Source organism: Alosa sapidissima, chromosome 13 (genome assembly GCF_018492685.1).
Source record: "Alosa sapidissima isolate fAloSap1 chromosome 13, fAloSap1.pri, whole genome shotgun sequence".
NCBI classification, from domain to species: domain Eukaryota; kingdom Metazoa; phylum Chordata; class Actinopteri; order Clupeiformes; family Clupeidae; genus Alosa; species Alosa sapidissima.
The window spans coordinates 15386962-15402751 of record NC_055969.1 but is presented as its reverse complement, the minus strand read 5'-3'; the positions used below and the strand labels follow the sequence as shown (position 1 = coordinate 15402751).

General features: G+C 39.5%; 2 protein-coding genes across 2 annotated transcripts; one reads left to right on the top strand and one right to left on the bottom strand.

Moving 5' to 3' along the window:
- Nucleotides 1–256: 256 nt before the first annotated feature.
- Nucleotides 257–7663, bottom strand: mtfp1 (mitochondrial fission process 1). Its single transcript, XM_042059761.1, has 4 exons — nt 7487–7663; nt 4792–4919; nt 3094–3326; nt 257–2435 (listed from the first exon to the last, which is right to left on the bottom strand). The coding sequence occupies exons 1-4, from the start codon at nt 7554–7556 to the stop codon at nt 2369–2371; spliced, it is 498 nt and encodes a 165-aa protein (XP_041915695.1). The 5' UTR covers nt 7557–7663; the 3' UTR covers nt 257–2368.
- Nucleotides 7664–9973: 2310 nt separating this feature from the next.
- Nucleotides 9974–15646, top strand: lman2la (lectin, mannose-binding 2-like a). Its single transcript, XM_042059738.1, has 9 exons — nt 9974–10191; nt 10581–10699; nt 10875–10992; nt 11108–11190; nt 11512–11544; nt 12089–12250; nt 12538–12652; nt 13085–13207; nt 13620–15646. The coding sequence occupies exons 1-9, from the start codon at nt 10074–10076 to the stop codon at nt 13760–13762; spliced, it is 1014 nt and encodes a 337-aa protein (XP_041915672.1). The 5' UTR covers nt 9974–10073; the 3' UTR covers nt 13763–15646.
- The last annotated feature ends 144 nt before the right edge of the window (nt 15647–15790 follow it).

Here is a 15790-nt window from a genome sequence, read left to right as displayed (position 1 = left end):
ATTATTATCAAGCTTGTTATTTGCATTTAAGACAAGCTTGTGTGCTATCTGATGAAGCAGTGAATGTGAATTATTATCTCATGAATGGTTTCTCCCTTGTCATCAGCAAAAATCAATCTTATAATTTGTTACCATCACAGCCTACCCACTAACACACAGATGGAACCTCACAACTCTGACTGTTCCAAACTTTATAAAATACTAACACCAAAAATGCCCTAAAAAATATGAATGGTAAAACTGAAGAGGTTACAGGCCAGTTTAGAAATGTATTTATTTAATGGTACATGACATGTTACAGGTGGAAAAATAAAACCTTGCATTGATAAAAAGCTGTAACGTTTTGTATACAGTTTTACCATTTTTAACACATTTTTTCACATTGTTTATTGTAACACAGTTTGGTGCTGTATTTGAAGATATTTGTTACAGTATATTATTTTACAACATGTACAGTTTAAGTTCCCAAACATAAATGAGGTCATGAGGCCATGAGCCAGCTGAAAAGGCCAAATGCTTATCTGGTTTGAATTCCCAAAGCACCTTAGTAAATGAAATATTTTTCAAACTTTAACAACCACTCCAAGACTGAATATACTGGTAATAAAACAAATGTAAACAAAGTTTTTTAATCCCTTCACTCACTTGCTTACAATAGAAAAATGAAATGCAAACATCAGAAAACATGACAACCCTGAAACCAAGGTATGTGTTTTATACCTGTTTTATAATAAGGACATGGATCTAAATGTCAACCGTTACTTACTTCTAATATTATTGCTCTCTGTTTTTTTTTTAACAATACCCTTCTTTAAGGTTGTCTTTCAATATATAAATCATATCACCTTAGTGCTCAGAATAAATAGAATAATTCCTTTATCTGTTTTCAGCACATCAGTTTTGTACAGCTTTGGTACACCTTGCATAGCACACAAATATAATATGGACCCCTGGAAAGGGGTGCGTCATTGAAATGTTTTATATAGAATTACCAAAGATGCTTACTTTCCCTTCATGCATCAAGTGCTTCCAAATTACTCACTAGGTCCTTTACTTGTTTTGTCAGATGTGTGCAGTCCGACTTATTCTGCTTCCACACACATCATCTGATTACGGACCTTCTCTAAAAACAATATAACATTTTAAGATCCATTGCTAAATCCAAAATAATAATCCCTCTGAGCCCCAATATCTGCCAAGCAATATCATTTACAGGATTTTTTCATTTACAAAACCCAAATCTAAAACTTGGCCTAGGGCTACTTAATAAAAGATGATACATGTTGGTAAATGAAGTTCTAAAGCACCTCAATGACACGTAAGCCAAAAACCCAACATATGAATTCAGTTCAGCACAACCTAAGAAATTTAGCCTATGACCTTCACATTGCTAGCACAGTCATGTATGAATGATTTGTGTTACTTTGGAAATGTCTGTGTGCTTAAAATGCCAGAAAGTCTTGCTGAACTTTCCCAGCAGTCAACAGTGTCAATCTAACCGCAATATGTCCATGTTTTTATATTTGGTGTTCATTATTCAGATTTTGGCTTACTGTTCCTAGAGTACTATCTAGCATCATTTGATAACAATGCTCCTTTGAGGTTACTAAAGCTTTCTTCAGAACTACAGAAGAACATGTCTGACAAATCTATTCCCTTAGACAGTAATATTTAACTGTAACATGGTAATGGGATGGTCTACTGAATGAAAATGAAGTATTACTGCCCCCAGGGCAACTGCATAGCTGCTACTGACTGGCATCATCTGATGAGGACATAATGTACAAGGGTCAGTGGTTTAAATACAGTCTAAAATGCTCTGTGCATTATACAAACTATAGTACATGGGTAATGGTTCCACGTCAACATATATTTGGAGTCCTGACCCTCCTTGACACCCAGTATTGTATCTCCCAGATACCTGAGGTTAATGATAACTGCAGTTACAGTATTCCTACCTTTGGTTGGTGTGCATCCCAACCAACAGAAAGGTATAACCGTTTTTTAAAACCTACAAACATTCATATATTGATTAAAACACTAAAGACAAATATATAACGGATGGCTCCCAAATCAGCAGACTAACATGCTGATTCTCTGACAGACATTCAATGTGTTTACTACAAACTAATTCACTGAAACCACATTTAACTTATGATAACATATGATCTCACACCTTGATGAGGAGACTTTAAGGCCCGTTTAGTACAAGCTGGGACAAAAGGCTGAGGAGGGAGGAGGGGGTGCATGGCTTTGTGCTTCACAGTGAGGTTTCCTCGACTTGAAGGCGTTATCAAGAGAAAGCCCTGTCAGAGGCCAGGGCACGGTTCAGGGAGTAAGGGGTGAATGGCTGTGGCTCAGACAGAGTTTACTCGTGCTTCTCCCCGCCACCATACACCTTACGGAGGCTAGAGTCCAGCAGAAAGTCGACGGATCTGTAAGCCAGTGCAACAAAAGTTAGGTACAACTCATCATTCAAACAATTAATAAAAACATTGTAAGTCAGTGCCACACACACACACACACACACACACACACACATCATAAATCAGAGTCATGTTTTCAAAAACACTCACCAAATGTTACTATAATAATATTCATAAATAAGGTACAATAATATAATAATAATAATAATACTATAATAATATTCATAAATAAGGTAATAAGGTGTATGTGTACAAGTATCATTGAATGCATTTGGCTTACTTTAGTTTGCTTACTTTAGTTTAGTTAGCTTAGACCACTTGGGAATAAAGCCTCAAGAACAAATGTCAAACTGCACGTTTGAGTGACAGAGACAGTTGGAGGCTAATGGAACAGACTGCTTGTGAAAGACAGCAGCATGCCCTACCAGAGGCTTAGCTAATAAGGTCACACAAAAATAAACGGATTCATGCCCTAATGTTGATTTGACCTCAGTTTAGAAACCAGCTGTAAATTGTGGAAGTGTAGTAAAATACAGTCAATAAATCCATGATCTGCATAGGAGTATCAGATGTAAGTTGACTCAATTCTCTTTCTCTTTCTCTCACACACACACACACACACACACACACACACACACACACACAACACACACACACACACACAAACCTGTCGATGGGTTTGATGATGAAGGGGATGGTGGAGAGCCCGATGGCGGTGGTGGTCCACTTGCGCACGGGCAAAGGCCAGCGCGTGCCCCGGCCCAGCAGGTAGAGAGAGGCGGCGCACACGCGGTTAATGGTGAAGCCGGGGATGGCCACGGATGCCAGGGCCTGCCAGATGAAGGTGTCCACCACGGCTACGCCCACCCGTGTCGTCTTCCCAGGGTTATCCCCATGCGCCTGGGCCAAAAGGGAAAAAAAATGATAAGCCATCTGACAGCAGTCAGGGCTTACAGTGAGGCTACACCGGGCCTGCGCTGCAACTGAAGCATTCCGTTTATGGAGCGTATGCTGCAACAATTAGTTTCCATTATAATCACTGGAACTGGCTACACCAGACGGTTTCTTGGTGTTTTATGCCCCCAACATTGTCTTCAAGCAGCGCTGCCTGGAAGGCGCTATGGTTAGGCATGGGGTAAGGTTAGGGTTAGGTTTAGGTGCCTTTAAGTCAATGGTGGCAGCGCTGCCTAGAAGACAATGTTAGGGGCATAAAACACCATCAAGCCACCAGATGTGAGAGCGTTGGGTACTTCCCAAACGGAACACTTCAGTTGTGCGCCCAGTGAAGCTCTGATTAGATTAGATTAAACTTTATTGTCATTGTGCAGAGTACAAGTACAAAGACAACGAAATGCAGTTTGCGTCTAACTAGAAGTGAAAAAAAGCAGAAAAGTGCAATGTGATATACAAAGTATAGACAGGTGGTGCATAGACAGGACAAGTAGTACACAGTCGGTCCCCTGGTTATTTTCTGATCCTACTCCTTTCTCCATATCTGTTTATATGGTTCATACTAAATACCCATATGTATTCTGTTTTTCTTATAATATATTCTGTTAATACACTGCATATATCTATATTATTCTTATAATGTTACTGCTACTGCACAATACATTGCACATATTTATATTTACACTGTATTTATATTACTGTAATCCAACTTCTGTAAACCAACTGTATAATACTGTTTACACTGCACTTATATCCTGTTCTGTCCATGCACCACCTGTCTATACTTTGTATATCAAATTGCACTTTTCTGCTTTTTTGCACTTCTGGTTAGACACAAACTGCATTTCGCTGTCTTTGTACATGTACTCTGCACAATGACAATAAAGTGGAATCTAATATAATATAATATAATCTCAGCCCTACTTATGTCCTGCCCATCTCCACAGTTCTATAAAAATTAAAACAAACAAAAACTAGAGCATTTCATTTCATTCAAACCCATTCCTGAAGTACGGTTGACAGAGCCCCATTGTCTATATTATTTTATTACTAAATTGAGTAATTCTGAGGAAACTAACAGGGTGAGGTCTTTACTTCTGCTTTTTCTTCCAATCGCCACAGCTAAAGGGCAAAGACAATGTGACATTGGGAAATGTGATACTGTCAGGCTCTATGGCAATCAGCCAGTTTAGCACATTTCTGTGACACACAGCAAAAATCGTGATAAAATAATGTACAACATTATATAAGTCTCTTCAGGGCAATCACACTCTCCATCATCAATGTGATGCGGAAAATACATGCGGGTGGCAACAGATAAAAAAAATCTGATGTTGCCTAAACAGCGACATTCAAGGATCACTGGCTTAGCAGGAGTCAGAATTAGCTCCCTCACATACACACGCATACTCACCACAGCAGCCTTTTTGCCCTTGTCCATAGCATCAGCGGAGACGTATGCCGTGGCCACAGCATAGCTGGCCCACACCACACTCACAGGCACCAGGGCACGGAAGGCCTCCCCCACCTCATTGGCATAGCCTACAGGGCACAAGCAGCACATGCCAGTTTAAGAAATGAGGGCAATTAACAACTCTCCCCAAAATAACGACCTCACTATTGTTTGTAGCCTCTCTAAACAATTTAGAACCAACCCCCCATCCCTTTGCTTCCAAATCCCCCCACCAATCACCTCTACAAAGCAGGACTCAGATGCTGGTGCCAGAATATATCAAAGTAATAACTCAAATTTCCGCTCATGAGCTGCTAAGCGGCGTGCGTACAGTGGGACAACAAACATGTGGCTATATTAAACATGCTGCTTTATTCAGACATATTAATAAAAAGCAATAACCCCTCTGACATATTTCCTTCCTGAAAGTGGGTCATGGCCTTTAATAATGCTACTCCGTAGTTGATCTCACACAGACAGCTTGGCTAATAACGTTTGTGGGCAGTGGTGTGGGTGTGAGTGCACGTGTATGTGTGTGTGTGCGTTGGATGGTATGTTTGTTTGATAGGCTTGGACTGTACTGCCATCCTTCTCCAAACCATGAAAACACAAAAAATGCAAATATGAGATTATCTTAAGGTTTCAAATTAAGGCTAAACTTAATAGATATGCAAGGAAATGAGGCAGGAGTGAAGCCTTCATACAAATGCTAGCCTATTCTTTGGTTGTCTTTACCTGTTTTTTGTTGTTGTTGTTTTTTTATTTGTAAACACACTGAATTGCCCATGTGCATAAAATGTGCTATATTGCATTTATATTGAAATGTGCTAGGCCTATATGTTTATGTGCATGATTTAAGAAGGTGTCTTTGATAAAAGCATCTGCCACAATGTGACTAGGCTAAATGAAAATGTATTTTTTTATCTTCAGAAATGCAAATACAAGCGGTCCACCTTGTCATCTACTTAAATTCTTATCTGCTGCCAACTCAAAAGGCACTTTTACAAGGGCAATTTGTGAACACGATAAAAGACAATACAGTTCAAAACATCCAGTGCACATTTTTCCTGTTCATATGCTTGCAAGATGGATTAAATTCAGAAGCTATTCAGTAGGCATTACATGTTTCACCTTACACTTTACATTAATGAAATGGGTGGAGTTAATTCAAGTAATTTATTCAGTTAAAAAAGAATAGAATTGCTGTTAAAGAATGTGTTTGTGTTGTATGTATGCTGCTGAGACCTTGAATTTCCCCTGGGGATCAATAAAGTATCTATCTATCTATCTATCTATCGAATAGACCTGAGGAGTGGGATAATCCAACAGAACCATAGTCTATCTACAAGATAGACAACAGCAGTAACAATGTGAAGATTGTGTTTTATTCAGTTGCTGAACAGTGTTGAGTGTGCCACCTGAAGCCACTGTGTAAAAAAATATAAGCTCTTGAAATTGCTCTTGGGTGCTCCTTGTTGGTGCCCCCCACCCAATCCCAATCCTCCCCCACCTTTTTTATGCAGCCCTTGCCATTTAATCTACTAAACCCCTCTTCTACTGCACTTTTTACACCCCCCCCCCCCCCCCCCCCCCCCCCCATTAATGCACAAATAGGCTGACACCAGACATAATTTCACTGCATTTCTTACTTCCAGTAACTATATGCATGTGACAATAAACTTCCTTGTATCCTTGTAATTGTAACGAGTTGACTGCTTACTGTGTACAGGTGGACCCAGCTAGCCTGAGCTTTCAAATTTGTAACAGTATGCATTTGTCAAAGTCACCTTGGGCCACTATCAGGGAAGCAGCGTCGATATGCAAAACCTATATTTACTGTAGCCAGGCTTATTGAGTAGGCTACCATTAATTAATGAACAGTGATGGCACTAGCAAAAAAAACAGAACTAGGAAATCAGTTTGTAGGCGTAGGCTACCTTGTGTTTTTCGGAGGTTAGCCTAGTAGTTCCAGTGAGCTTGTTCCCTTGTCTAAACCTTAGTTACAATTCTGCGTTTAAGCTGCTCACTTGACATTTGAACATGACATGGCTCATTTGAACATGATTATGGCTCAACCAGTTAAGTTAGCCAAACGTTACATACAACTTTGGAAAAGGTTTTAATATAGGCTAAACGTTACAGGAGCTCCAGCCTACAATAACTCCATAGGCTGTATGATTAGCACAGCATGAACGGTCGGTCAGTGACTAATGTGCCTATTGTTATCATAAGGTGTGGTGTTATTTGTTTTTGCATTCATTGAATCGTGAAACATGATGTTAGTCTATGGGCGTTCCCTAAGTTAAATGACTCAACCATGCCATTACGTTAGCTAACTTAGCTTGCTAACCAAGTTAGCTTGGCAACACTGTAGCACAAACAGTTAAAAGCTAGAATTCTAGGCTACAAATAAATATTGTACATTCTTGGCAACACAATGTCCTTGTGGAGCAGTCTACAACACTGGAACTGATAACATTGTCACTGCTGCTGCTACGTTGGTTAATTATCATCATGTCCATCCATAACCAAGGATTGCATAACCCTGTCGATATTCTTTTTGAGATCTAGAACGTTAACGTTAATGTTAACAGTTAACGATAACCTCACTAGCTACGACATATCGCATATGAACTCATACGGATGTATACATTACCCAGAAAGCGGACCCATGTGTCGCGATATATATCAACTTCTTTGCTAGTTTGTTCTGGTGGTGTCTCCATGGTCCTTATCCCATAACATGTGAAGGAGCTAACTTGAGGGTAACGTTATGATAGCCCAAGCAGGTTCAGCCAAAGATTCCGTCTCTTGGTTCAGCTGTTCTCTATGCAGCACGGCTTAAGGGTACATCTGCGTGTGACCAGATGACATGAAAAGCGAAAAATAACCAAGCATCATGCAAGAAAACCACATGAAGAAAATTGACCTAGTTTATTAGCTTATTATTCAATTAATTATCACATCATGTCTACTAATAGATTAATTTGGCTTTAGTCTATGTCTATCAATAATTATTTCCATATGCAACAGTCACTGGTAGGTTACTCTACAGTAGCCTTGATTGCACTGCATTATCAGTTAAAATAGGCCTTATAGTTTGAGTTAAAAAGACAATTACGCATAACAATATTAGTATTAATAACAGCAACAGGTCTATCAATATGATAACAATATAAAATATCAACAATGAAATAATGAGTTTTCATATTCATAATCTACAAACCATAACCAATAATTAATTAAGTTAATTAAGTACAAGGTGAACAGATGAGTCTTAAAATCCCCAACTATCACAAGGCCATAGATTATTAGGCTACTTAATCTACCAATGAGGAAGAGGAGTCTGGACTGTCATCTAGCAATATGCAGATCCAGTCCTATAGGCCAGAGTGAGGGATTTAGACCATGTCCCATGTTACTCTTCCTTTCACCCACTTCATTGAAGTGCCCTTTGCTGGGGAGTGCCCCTTCACAGTGGAGTGAGCTATCGGATACCACTTGATGTGTCATTAGTAGCCAAGAGTTCACCTACATTAAAGTCCTTTTAATGTCCTTTTAATGGCAAGTCCCTCCACTCGGCGGCCATATTGCAACGCTTTTTGGGGACTTATTGACATCTATCTATCTATAAATGTGTGTGTGCAAGGATTCATGACACCAATCTTGCTCCAGCGGCGAGATCACAACACATGATTGGCACGATGTCTTCACAACACACCACAAGATTGGTACCCTGGAAATCCAGAGTTCTCGCAAGAGCACAATGGAATTGTCTCTGCGAGACACTCTGGCAAAGAGCAATGATGCACGTTACTTTTACCCCAACATTCCTGGGAACCAGCTAAACTGATGAAGACAGCGCGCAACGTTGGAGGACAGTACACATTGGGTGTAGTGTTATCAGATTGCGTCGCAGTCCGAAATCATTCAGAGTAAACATGGTCTAGTGTTATCCAATTGCGTGCAGTGAGATTTTTAAATGCATGCTTGTTGCCGCCCCTCGAGTTGGGCCATTACATTGTTCTTTGCCAGACCCTTAATCTTTCTAGATTATCAGGGTCTGGATTTTCCAGGCTACAAGATTGGCTCAATGTATTCACAACACAACACATGATTGGCTCAATGTATTCACATGTCGACGTTTTGCCGTGGAAGGGGTGTGATATGCGTAGACAACGCCTATGGCGTTACAAGCTAACCCCATGCATTTCTATGCAGGATTTTTTGACTGCTGTGTCTCCTCATTAGCAAGTTTCTGCCTACATCACACGCATCGACGGGAGTGGTAGTAGGCCTAGCTAGTTTTTCATGACGAAAAATGCCGGCTCCAGCTGTTGTGTTACCTCTTTCGTTAGCTGTCATAATCCTTCTCTCTAATTTAATTCTGGCTGCTATAGGAAACCAATGAAGAGTAACTATAGTAACTAACTAGGCCTACCAATGAAGACTAACTACTAATTTTAAATAACATGTGCACAAGAGGAATGAGATTTGCATTTTTGGGTAGGTTTGTATTTTTGTCCTATACCCTACTGTCAAACATTACAGATGATCTTTGCTACTGCTATGATGTCAATATATATAAACATTTTCACTTTCTATAAAGATGCATTGGCAACAAGAACAGAGAACTGGTAAAAAAATACAAAAGACATAAGCTTCACAATTGGTTTTAAGAAACAGACCTAAACAACACAACAATATGCCACTAGGCTTATTCATGAGTTTCATCAGGTTCCTTGCCGCAAGTGTAAAATCAAGCACCATGCAGTCTGCATTCATAAACTGGTGCTTGATTATTTTATACACCTGTGGCAAAGGACCTGATGAAACCCATGAATAGGCCTAACAGACGGTCCTTTTTGCCTGAATCCAACTTTCTGTCCAGCGATTTTAGACTGGGTTTTAGGCTTGAAGCATTTATGATTTATATAAATAAATAAATAAATAAATAATAATAAAAGAAGATAAGCAGGTTCAGCCCTGTGTTTCCTTTAATGCAAATTAGTTTCCTCAAATGTAACAGTGGGATATAGGGGGAGTAGGCCTACGTTCCAGAACGCTTCACAGACATGTTAGAAGACCAATGGAAATGCGCCATGTAACTAGCCAATCACATCCATTAGGGGGTGCTGTTCCGTGGGAGGAGGAAAGTAATGGCTGACCCCACCGGTGCCGAGGATTATCGAAACAAGGCAGAGATCGGAGTCTAGTCCATTTTCAAAGATAATAAAACAATCATGATGCGTTGGATACATTTAGCGCTTCTCCTGATTGCGCGTCCTTGCTTTTCAGACGATGGGCATGAAATGGAGGAGTTTCTCAAGAGAGAGTACTCTCTTTCCAAACCATACCAAGGTAGTAACACTGTAGCCTGCCTGACCGCCTGTACCGCTCAAGCAATAGGCTACCGTAGCTTACATAGCCTACTTGGCCGTTGAACTGACAGCAAGCGTCACAATATTATGTCTTTCGAATAGGCACTTCTCTGTCATCTGTAACCGCAGTGCGTATTCAGCCTATTCGTTTAAAAAATGGCAATTTAGTTGCAGTTTCATTGTTTGTATAAGCAGATAGCTGTTGTTGCCTAGACTACTCATAAGCAGATGTGCCAGTTGCAGCTTAGTCCATCCACAGACGCAGAGGCAATGTTACTAGCGTTACGTGCAACTTGTTGTAGAGCTTTTAGTTAATTACACGATGAGAACTTCTTAAAACCCTATCCCGTTGTTTTTTTTTTTGCATAGGTATTGGATCATCCGGCTCTTCTCACTGGGAACTGATGGGAGATGCTATGGTAACAATCGACCAGGTGCGGCTTACACCGGACATGCAAAGCAAACAGGGGGCGGTGTGGAGCCGTATGGTGAGTACCTAGTACATAAATAAAAATGACTTGACTACATCTTTAATTGACCTCAGTTGTGAACTAACACACAGGGCAGGAAAATACAAAGCTGTTAACATTCAGCATGACGAATAATGAGAACGTTTCTTCTCGTGTCTCTCTTTTTGATGTTCCTAATCTATTGTGATCACAGCCTTGCCATCTCAAGGATTGGGAGCTCCAAGTACACTTCAAAATCCACGGCCAGGGCAAAAAGAACCTCAATGGTGATGGCCTGGCCATTTGGTATACTAAAGAACGCATGGAGCCAGGTACATTAACATCCAATCAGATGTCAAGCAGTAGCCTATGAATGTTCCTTCAAATGTAATGCAAATCATTGTCATTGACAACACAAATGTAAATTGTGTTTATGTTTCATTGCAGGCCCTGTGTTTGGCAATCAAGATAACTTCACAGGTCTTGGGGTATTTGTTGACACATACCCAAATGAGGAGAAGTACCTGGAGGTAAGGGTTTTCTCTCCATCTATTTTCAGTAAATCATTTATTTACCTTTGGCCAACTAATGAAAAACACATTGTAAATTATAATTATATATAATTATTGTAAATCATAAAACCGTTGTTGTTAACACTGTTCGGTTATTACACTAGTTATTATAGGTTATTGCACTGATAAGTATTTGTATGTAAGTGTTACTTCGGTTGAAAGCACAGCACAATAAAAATGACATTGTGGCATACCTTGTTCCAGTTAGCAGGTGGTATAGACAGAGGCTTGCGTGAAGGGTCTATATAATGTTGTTTTGTTGCACCCTTTTGGGACTAGGCACAGAAGAAGAGGTACACCCCTCGCTCCGAGGTACTACACCACCCCACCCCAGAAGACAGCATACCCCACATCTCTTATCCACCACACTCCCCCCGCCCCACCCATTTATTTAGTTTCTCACTGGGGCCCCTTTCCCCTCTGTATCTAGTCACTGTCTCTAGGTTGACTGTCACATCTGTGGTCTGCATGTGTGTTCTGTGCCTTGCTTCCGACTGGAAGTAAGTGGTCGCAGGTTGCTGATGAGATTACATAACAGGACACTGGATATTCCAGATTCAGCACAGACATCAGATGGACAAATTTCACTTTGTTGAAAATCAGCACTATAGTGTGTTGTTCATGAAAAATAAATAATGCATGTGAAATTGCTAACATCAGTGCAATTCAGATCAAATCAATTGTGCTAAATGCTTTGTAACATTGTCCTCACATGCTATATATGTATATCTCCATATATGGTATGTCATGCATGTCATAAATCATAACAATTCCATAACAGTAATATTATTGATTTTAGCAAATAATTACATGAAGTTATGTCATGTTATTGATGTATTCTATTTTGTTTTATCAGCGTATTTTCCCATATGTTATTGCAATGATTGGGAATGGGACCATAAGTTATGACCACGATAGGGATGGACGACCCACAGAGCTAGGTGGCTGCAACGCGATGGTGCGCAACCTCAAACATGACACCTTCCTCTTCATCAGATATGTACGCCGCAGGCTAACGGTAAGGGACATTTTAAACAATCCTAGAGCATGGGAGCACAGTCACACTAAGTTGAACATGACTTCATATAGTTAACATTCTTCTTTTACAAAAAGACTTACTAATGATCCATTTATACACCATACCTTAATTACTAATTTGCCAGATAACTGACCCTGTTTAGCAGTGGGATCGTGAATGCAAACACACATACAGAAACCTTATACAGTGTCAGTGACAGACCGACTGTATCGATTGTTCAGACTGTATTGACTATTGATAAAGACATTTTTACTCCCCTGCAAAAGGTCATGATTGATATTGATGGCCAGCATGAATGGAGGGACTGTCTGGACATCCCTGGCGTGCGGCTGCCAGAGGGCTACTACTTTGGGGCATCAGCTCTCACTGGAGACCTCTCAGGTACTGAACACCCACTAGGTCTGATAAGCATGGTCAAGTCAAGTCGGCTTTATTGTCAATTTCTTTACATGCACTGGTCATACAAAGAATTTAAATTTCGTTTCTTACTTTCCCATGCAGACATAGACATACTTTACATACTAAGAAAAGTAAGCTTTGTGAAATACAATAATACATGGGAACATTTTTTTATTGGGACTTTCACACATAGGTTATCAATCGAGGGGTAGTTATTGTTGTTAGTTTAACCTTTGTAAGAGATACTAGTTCATCTTTGTAAAATATCCATATAGTGACCATTGCACACTTATTGTTTTTCTTAGTTGTTTGCTGAAGGCAGCACTTCTTTTAACAACCAGTTTATTATTTACTGTGTGTGAATGATTCTGGTGCTTAGCATACATGTAACAGAAGTGTGTGTATTGTTTGCAGACAACCATGACCTGATTTCCTTGAAGCTCTATCAGCTGACAGTTCTACGCAGCAAACTGGAGGAGGAAGAGGAGGAGGAAGAGATCAAGGTCCCTAGTGTGGACAACGTGGACCTCCTGAGACGTATGTGTTCTAGAGTCCGTCTCCTGATGTGTGAATGAATATCTGTGCCTCAGGGCTAAGTAGATGAAGTGTAATAGATGTTGTGGGACATAAGTCCTGTCCCTCAGAGCCATGTGAATTCTTCAGTGCATTCATGCACTGGATTTAGGAGAGGATGTGAATGAGCTATTTTAGCTACAACAATAAGATCTGTAGATACTGTGGGGGTTTTTGTGTTAAAAGTAATTGAGAGTTTTCACTTATGCATTCTTTTTTTAAGATTAAGGCTTAGTTTTAGGTTAAGATGTTCTGAAAATTCTTCTGTCATGTCTAGAACCTATTACTAAAAAGATGATGACAACTATGAAGATTCTGTATGAGCCACACAATAATGTTAATAGATGTCCCTGTCCTTCTCACTCTTCATCGACAGCCTACACCACTAATGAAGGCATGAGTGGGGTAGCCATCTTCTTCACTGCCCTCTTCTCCATGCTGGGCCTCTTTCTCCTAATTGTGGTGGGCCTGGTTCTCTATAGCCACTGGTCGGAGAGCCGGCGAAAGCGGTTTTATTGAGGGAGGTTCTACAGGGAAGGACCAGACCTCTCTTTATCAGAACCCAATTTTTAAAAACACAGAAGCGCTACAGATTGGAAGGAAATGAAACCCTCTTGGAATGCTTCCATCACAGTAACATCTCTGAAATCCCACCGCTGACCCCAAGAAATGGACCAAAGGTCACTTTTTTACCTCTGCAAAAGACACTGACACATGCCCTTCTATCAAAAAAAACACTTTGATGACCTGACGTTTCTCAACTGGTCCCCTTCACTCTCGTGAAGTTGTCTGGTTATCAACCTGATGACACTAAAAGGTAGTTTGCAGGTGATTGTTTTTCCGTCTTCCTGCAGTTCTTGGTACTGATTTTAATTATAAGAGTGGCAGTGTGGCTGAATTGTTTAGTGAGAGACCAATTTGAGGTCTTGCCAGATGTGTTTTCTAAAAAATGGTGTGGCAGTGTTATTGAGTACACTGAAGGGCAACTCAGCTCTGTATTGCACTGAAAAGCTGAAATTCCATCTTTGCCATGTTTTAGCTCATGCACTGCAATGAAAGCTCTAAAATATTGCACTGAATGGGCTGAACTTAGTATGCTATTAGTGTACAAGGGCCTCCTACTAAAGCCGTGACATTTACCATGATACAGTTATGCTGGTAAGTTTACACACATCCATGCTAAAGTTGACTAAAAAGAGGAATAAAAAAATGATCTTTTGGAAATTGATCTTAATGCCTTAAGAAAAAAAATGAGGAAATATCCAACCTTTAAGGACACCAATTTTCTTTGAATTAGATTTTCTGTGAATGAATAATGTATCGCAAATAAATAAATGTCCTTCCTTAAAATACAGGTTAATAGTATAAGTATACACGCCCCTATGGTAAATTCTCATAGAGCCAGGCAGATTTTTATTTTTGAAGGTTATTGTTACAGTTATTTCATGGATCCAGGATACTATGCATCCTGATAAAGTTCCCTTGGCCTTTGGAATTAAAATACCCCCACACTTCCCCCCCATATATTTTAATTAAGCCATTAAGATCAATTTCCAAAAGATGATTTTTTAATTCCTCTTGTTAGTCAACTTTAGCATGGGTGTGTAAAGCACAACTGTAAGTCATCCTGAAGAATCATTGGGAATGTTGTAGTCCTTTTGAAGACAATTGCTCCCTTGTTTTGCCTTTTCATTTTGTGTTATTTATTATGCAACAGATGCTTATGAAATTGAATGTGATTGTGCATGAAGATCCAGATTTTTAACAATATTTCATAGATACCAAACAGACCAAGTAAATAATTGTGTGTGACTGTATGAGTGAGCACTGAAAAAAAGGAATATACTTTTAATTTTGAGTATGAATTATATGATACTGAGCTAATCTGCACAGAGAATATATTGTCTTATGTAGTAAGCTGTTCATAAGTGACCTTCATTCTGCCTTCATTGCAAGTAATATTACTGATCTTTTTTTTTAATATATATTATGGCTCTATGAATTTGTTTTCTGTAGCCTACATCACAAGCCTCATGGAGAAGGGTTCAGGAGTCTATCTGAGGGTTTAGGTCTCATCCTTGAGGATTTATGCCAGTCACTTTCTGTTTTCTGTTTGTCTTCTAGAATATTTTCTCTAAAAAGTCTGCCTATCTTGGTACAAGTCTGATGCTGTAATTTGTCAAATGATGCTGTAGGCTACTGAATGGAGAGGATTGTGAGATAGTGTCCAACAAGGCTGGAGGAAACATTTGAGAGATAAATCATGTCTTTGGTCACTGCACATATTGTTTACAAGCCTTATATTTATGTTTATTTATTTATTGGTGTATTTATTTAAATTCATCTACATTTATGTGTGCCTGTGTGATGTATTTATCCTATTGCCATCAACAATTTCCCTAATAAAAATGTGTTATACAGTGTGTTAAGTAGTGTGCACTTAGTGTGTAATATGCGGTTGAGGGATTGCATTTGGTTTTGAAATTAACATATCTGATGTAATTTTTCCTCTGACCAGATGGAGGCAGCCTTTCCACATGTTTTTGT